The sequence below is a fragment of the Phoxinus phoxinus genome, assembly GCF_949152265.1.
Source record: "Phoxinus phoxinus genome assembly, chromosome: 4".
NCBI classification, from domain to species: Eukaryota; Metazoa; Chordata; class Actinopteri; order Cypriniformes; family Leuciscidae; genus Phoxinus; species Phoxinus phoxinus.
In genome coordinates, this window is record NC_136879.1 from 21,229,572 (window position 1) to 21,236,884 (window position 7,313).

Sequence of the window (7,313 nt, forward strand, 5' to 3'; positions counted from 1 at the left end):
TTACTAATGTATTTTATGTCACAGAATAAAACATGAAAATATCTTGTACTTGTGTTCAACACAGACCTTATTTCAGGCATTTAACCAAAAACACACTCAAAAGACTTAGAGAGGATAGAAGCAGAAGTACTAAAATGTTTACTCGTTTATGGGTTTTGGCCTACAAAAATACATAATCTCTGCAGTGCTTTATTTTCCATTGAACTTCATAGAATTGAGTGTTCAGGTTGAAAGGGAGGCTATTGTTTAATCTGAGTCCAAATATAAGACCTAAAATTGAATATATAATATTGAATTGCAGACTGACAATCTCTGAATTAGGTCATTGTTATTCTTTAAACCACAACCTGTTGATTGTTTAACGCATCCTGCCAAATTCCCTCTCCGTCACCCCCATCCATGTATCATCTCCTTTTCCTTGTTCTTTCACCTGTACCCGTTATTTTCCAGGCTCCTGTACCTCTCAAGGTGCTCTTTCCTGTCAACCCCTCAATCTGGAGGCCATCTGCAGGGGGCTTAACCGTGTCATTAGAGATAGACCACTCACCCTGGCTTCTCCATGGCTAACTCAAGGCCCAAACTTTCCCTGCCGTCCCCAGCTCCCTGAGGGCAGAGCAGAGAGTGAGAGGCTGGGCAGAGGGGAGGGATAGAGAGGTGTAAGTATCCCATGTTGGACCCCCATGGGGGTCTCAGACCTGCGGGGCGGGTTGGGGAGGAAGTCTCCCTCGAGACCAGCCGGCCCTCTCTTTTGTCTCACAGTGGCGGGAGAATGGAGAAGACGTACCGGAGAGAAACAGAGGGAGGGAAAGTGATAGGGGAAGGGAAGCGGGACAGCTGTGGGAATGACAGGTTAGGGCTAACGGTGTAGCACGAGAAAATTTGGGACTCACAACATTGATACTTACACTGCGTCAGTTCACAATTAAAGAGACTAGTGGTGAGCTAGTATTTTCAATGGAAGACATATGCAAACTGTATTTGATCCAGGTGTCTTATAGCTAGCGACATATGCTGTGTTTGTGAATTAGTTAGCATTGTAACATCAAGGTGGGTGCATGGTGACAATCTTAACTTAAAGGCCAAATTGTAATGTTTTCTTGTACAATTTGAAAGTAGCAAACATTTTATTATGATTTTTTTTTAGTGTGATTTAATGAATTCAGTCATGATCCTGCATCTAAAATCGAAGTCTTTCAATCACAAGTAATAAAAACATTATAAACAAATTCATAAATGACAAACAATACCACAAAGCTATACAATGATTTTTTATAAACATAACCCGTAAAATTGAAGAGTTGTTGCAATTATGGGTCGTATTGTGTTATTAGTCCTCAAAAATGTCTAAAATGTCTGTTGTTCTCCCACAGTTCTCAAAAATTTCTCTAGGAACATTGTTTAGGCACCCAGGTGAAGTTCCACCCCCCTTGTATATCTCTGCGTGTGAACGCTTGTCCTTGAGAGAAACTGTGCGTCTTCACACTGTTTTGTGGACTTAGTGACATGCTAAAAGCTACATCTGTCCTGTTACGTGACATACGTGGTGTGGAGAAATGTTGACCGTCGCCCCCTGGTGGACTGGAGGAACCACAGCCTGGTGTGTTGTAGAATGGTCCAGGGCTTATGTCCTGGGGCCGATATGGAGTGGAGGCAGCTCGTGGTGGCGTGAAGTGTTGAGCGGTGGTCATCGCTGGTGGAGAGCTGACTAGTGACCCGGTAGATGTGATGGTGTACAGAGCTGAGGGGTCAAGAGTTGAATAATTTGAACCCAAGCTCTGGGAGGTGCTGTAGCCACTGGAGGTGTCCAGACTGCAGTTGCTGGATGAGTCTACGATGCTGCTGTAATCGCAGCGCGTCTCTGCATTAGGGCTGAAGCCAATGTCAACATTTGCCATGCTGTAATGATCTTCTGTAGGAAGTGGACAGCTGAAAGAAGGGGTGTTGAAACTGCGTGCAGGGTCGACGGTGTTCTCGTCTTGCAGACCGAGCGTCTCTAGAATCCATGAGTCTAGAGGTGGGGTGGCCGCCAGCTCTTCTGCTGAGCAAAACTCCAAAGAGAGATTGCGGCAGGTCTGCTTCCCCTCGCCGCTGTGAAGCAACTGGCTCAGGTTCCGGAAATCACCGTGTGTTCTTTTCCGGTGTCTTGACCCATCTGGAACCTTGCGGCTAGAAAGAAGTTTCTGCAATTTGAAGAAGGGAGAAAGCGGTTAAACGAATGTGAGCAAAGTTGATATATGTTTATGTAGCCTATATGTACATATATTTTGAGGAAAGATCTGACATGAGCGACAGTAAAGGGCCATTCACACCAAGAACCATAACGATAAAGATAACTAGAACTTTTTTTAGCATCTACACCAAAGCATATTATAAACAAGCATTGCAGTTATATTATTTGTCGCTTTGAATGCTTGAGCTTTATTTATAGTTTACCTTATATAGCGCCTTTCCATGGCCTAAAGACACTTTATAAATGAGATTAATAAATAAATAATATATATGTTTATAATTTTTATATATATATATTACATAGTTTTATAGATTACCCTTCTCTGTTTCATTTGGATAAGGAGAAAGTATTTTAATATGGGGAAAAAGTCACACGCATCACCTTAGTGTAAAGATCCATCTGTGACAGTGTTGCCAAGTCCGCAGAATTGGGCTACTTTTACGCTGTTGCACTGAGTTGTTTTTCTAGTCCCTGGGTTGAAGAAATTGTTACCCCCGGTCCCGGAACATAATTGGGATAGTTTTGGCAGTGATTGGGATAGTTTTGATAGCAATTGCGCAGGGTTTTTTGTACAGACCTGGCAACCCTGCTGTGTTAAAGGATTAGTTCACTTCAGAATGAAAAAGTCCTGATAATTTACTCACCCCCATGTCATTCAAGATATTCATGTATTTCTTTCTTCAATCGAAAAGAAATGAAGGTTTTTGAGGAAAATATTCCTTGAGGAAGATTCCCTGAAGATATTCCTATCTTTTCAAATTGCAGTTTCAATGCAGCTTCAAAGGGCTCTACACAATCCCAGCCGACGAATAACGATCAGTAATTTTCAAAAAAAATTAACATTAATACACTTTTTAACCACAAATGCTCGTCTGTCATTACGTAATCACGTTGAAAGGTCACGCGTGATGTAGGCAGAAGTACCAACCTAGTGTGTTTACAAAGCGAACGTGCAAAGACTAAGTCAAACACCCTTTACAAAAAAGTAAATAAATAAAAGGCTGGGATCGTGTAGAGCCCTTTAAAGCTGCATTGAAACTGCAATTTGGACTTTCAACCCGTTGGTTAAAGTCCACTATATGGAGAAAACCTTAATTTCTTTTCGACTGAAGAAAGAAAGACATGAACATCTTGGATGACACGGGGGTGAGTCAATTATCAGTACATTTTATTTCTGAAGTGAACTACTCCTTTAAGATGTGAGATTTCTTACCTTAGTTTTTTCCTCCAAAGACTTCACATATGATGAGTTTAAAAACTCTTTGAGTTTGTTGTTCTCTTCTTGCAGTCTGGCCAGCTCTTCTTCTCTTTGCATCAGGGTGTCTTGGAGCTTTATGGGAAAAATGTTATCACACAATCATTAACAATATGTCAGCAGCTTCGGCGGAGTTTAGGATATGATCATCTTTTTAAATAGGCTACCTGCTTGTTTCGTTGAAGTTGAGGTGACAGCTGATCTGGCCAGGTGGGTTGATGTCCCATATGCTCAGACACAGGCAGTGAATCTAAAACAAATGGGACATTTGAAATAAAGGTCATCATCCTGATTAGTAATGGTCTAGGGATAATTGCAAGCTGAAAAGTGAAAAGAAAACAAAACAAATGAAATAAATTGTCTACTTTGAAAACAAAAGAAAGAGCCCAAAAGAACTAACAATTTAGAGGTGGCCAGATACTCCACAGTCCATGCTACTCTAACAAAACACGGAGAGAGAAAACAAAGTACGAGATGGAAAAATTCCAGTTTGCCAAGGCGGGAAGCCTCTCGCGCCGCTGATCCCGGCATATTGCAGGACTTACCCCGCCGCGGCGGCTCGTGCTGGCGGGCAGCGTTGTCCAGGGGACCGGCGTCCCAGAGGGAGACGAGCGTCGCTGTGGAAACGTCAACACTACCATCAGCTGACGTCGAGGCGGGGTACTCGTAGCGCTGCCCTCCTGCAAAGCTCAGATCTTGGCAGGACAGCATGGTGCTCTAAAGAAAATCCATCATAACAGTGTGAGGCGACAATTATTTTAATTATTTAATCTCATTATTATTTTGAATGAGAAATAATTGCATATTAAATCATGTCGCGTCCAGCTTTACAAATGGACAGGGTGGCTAATGAATATGATAAACGGACACCTTAGAAAGTTAGTCAACCAGTCAGAATCAAGTATTCAGCATCCTCTTGTATAAAATCTTATATAAAATGGGTCCTAAGTGCTAAACAGGGACAGTATTTTTCTTTAATGTGTTCAATACAGTTCCTAACGAAAGCGCTCGAGCTGCTTACTCAGTCCAACGTAACACTGTTTAGTTGCGCTGCGTAACTTTTACTTAAATATTGTTTGAAAATTATTTTTGCACTATACCTTTCAGCCTGCTAAGTGGTGCAAATTTTACAACCTGCAGTGAAGTTCCATGCACAAATATATATTCTGTCAAGAAAATAACTGGGGCAAAAACCTCAACTAACATAGAGCAATAGGCTACTCTCCATCTTATCCGTCATCATTCAATTATTTATTGAAATGACAATCATTTATAGACAATCATTCTGTGTTATGCCCTCACAGTAGCCTACCCACGTGTTGCGCTCACTGCAACAAACTAAGCTGCTCTCCTTCTATTGCTTCATCATTGGCGCTGGCATTGCTTTTGTGTGCTAATTATGCATGTCAAATAACTGTCAATGTATCAGTCACATCGAAACATCAAGATATATGCACATGGCACTCGGAGACCCGATAAAACACCAACTGACAGGTGCGCGTAAAGCCAGCTCGCCATGAGGATTCTCGAGAAATTAAACGTTTTAAAATAACAGGTGATAGAAACATTTAGTTACTAATAATCATAACATTTAGAGAAACACTTACCAATTCTTGGGGTAGGGTGACACGGGTAGGTGCGAGCTCTCCAAAGACCTAGAGAAGCAAGTGCGCTAAACTTCATTCAAATTGCTTTGACGCTCGCTCAAGCGCGGCTCTCCAGAGCGCAGCAGCGAAACCTGATTCGGTGCGAAGCTGTCAGATTAGTGACGTGACACTTTTACTGTTGGATCGCAGATGCGCAATGAGCGAGTGCTCGAGCAGAAGCCAATGCGCGTGATTTGTTCACCTTAAGAGGAGATTGTAGTATTTAACGCAACACGCACAAGGTTTTATTGCTATAGGATGGAGAGGTAGATGTTTTCGCATGTTTCCAGTGGGTTAATGTATAATTGCTCAACTGATAGTTTAGAAGCATGATGAATTAATTTAACCAAACGAGAAAAGGGACATGCTCATGACCCCCTCTCAGAGTTAAATGAAAGGTGCATACCACAGAGTGACACATTAACATACTTTTGTGCATTTCTGTCAGTCTGTTTTTTTTTTTTTTTTTTTTTTTCACCAAAGAACTGAAAGATTATCATTGTAATACTCACTTGGCTTTTTGTACTTTGCACTTCATTTGGAAGATATCCCCAAATGCAGCTATGTCTAGAATGATGTCTGATTGTACTCTGTGATAAGCCTAATCATATGGAAATAAATAGCCCAAATATAAAATTTATACATATCAGATGTCAGAAATGAACTTAATTAATGGGTGATGTTTGCATCCTGGAATTGATTTTCAAGTGCATTTTTACATGTTATGTTATGTATCACAGTATGTCAGAATGCAGATGACAAAACATTTTGAACTTAAAATTAATTTACTATTAGTGCAAGGGTTAATTTTAATGGCAAATATTTATCCTAAAATGTTGTCAAAAGTAAACATTTTGTTTAATAAGATGGAAAAACTAATTTAACAGTAACAATGAGTCATTTTCAGTTGTCTTTGCAATCGATTGCATCTTCGATAGTGAAAAGCATTCTTCTTTGTTATATTTTGACAGATTTCAATTACACAGATTGACAGACCCACTAAACGTACAGAGGGCATTAACATCAACAATCCCCTTCTGTTATTTTGACCAGATTTCAGCAGTGCTGTAAACTCTGAGGTCTTCTCTCAGTTATAAACTATAGTAATTGGGTTGCAAAATGTCTTTGAATGCAGTGTTTATTTGGGTAATTGCATTTTTTAAAAACACATTTAAGTTTAACTATTGATAAGGACTTTTAAAACAAGGTGTGATGTGGTGGGGTGGATATGGGGCAGTACGAATGTGTGAAAGTAGCTATAATTTGGATACAAAATAGTCTAAATGTGCAAAATCTGACAAAACTTCCATTTGGGACATCCAGGGACGTGCATAATTGAAAATAAATATTTGGTAACACTTTATTTTACAGTGTCCTTGTTATATGTTACATGTAGGGTTACTTACCAGTAATGACAGTAAATTATGCATTACATGCAACTAACCCTCAACCAAATCCTAATCCTACCCTAACCCTAAGTACATGTAGTTGATTAATATTACTCAGTACTTATATATACTGTATAATTACACTGTAACAATGACACCTTCATAAGACATATAGGCTACATACAAATATTGCTACTTATATAAACCTAACCTCCTAAACCTAACCTTAACTGCAGTTACCTTACCCGTATACTTTCTTGGTTAAGGACACTGTAAGTTCACTGTAAAATAAAGTGTAACCTGTTCTCTTTAGTAGTGTTTTGGGTTTGGTTTAGTCTGCAGAGTCTTTATGAAGTCTATGGTATTTCCCCATTTGGATGTATGGGGCCTGTGGGCACTAATTGCAGGGTTTTAGAATGACTTTGTATAGGTTTCGGAGGCCGCTTTGCTTGTCTGTAGAAAGGAGCTGAGAGGCGGAGGTATAGGAGAGGACGGATATGGTGATAGTGTTTAATCCAGTACACTATAACTGCCAATTAAACAGGTCATTTCACCTGAAACCTCTGTCCAGGCTCACTCACACTCTCTGTCTTTCTTTGCTAGTCCTCTCACCTGATACCAGAGATATAGAAACCCAGTAACAGTTGGGGTGAACTTAAATGAAGTATGGGAGAAACTGCAAACAGTCCTCCAGAACTGTGCATTCATTTTATATGTGAGTAACAGGGTATGTATAATTGTAAAATAGCATCTTAGAACTTTTTTTAAACAAAGTATTTCATAACCTGCAAACA

General features: G+C 40.1%; 1 protein-coding gene across 1 annotated transcript; it reads right to left on the reverse strand.

Moving 5' to 3' along the window:
* Positions 1 to 1,319: 1,319 nt before the first annotated feature.
* gmnc (geminin coiled-coil domain containing) lies at positions 1,320 to 4,196 on the reverse strand (the record flags this gene model as incomplete). Its single annotated transcript, XM_079610541.1, has 4 exons — positions 1,320 to 2,180; positions 3,444 to 3,560; positions 3,653 to 3,735; positions 4,031 to 4,196. The coding sequence occupies 4 exons, from the start codon at positions 4,194 to 4,196 to the stop codon at positions 1,386 to 1,388; spliced, it is 1,161 nt and encodes a 386-aa protein (XP_079466667.1). The 3' UTR covers positions 1,320 to 1,385.
* Between the last annotated feature and the right edge of the window lie 3,117 nt (positions 4,197 to 7,313).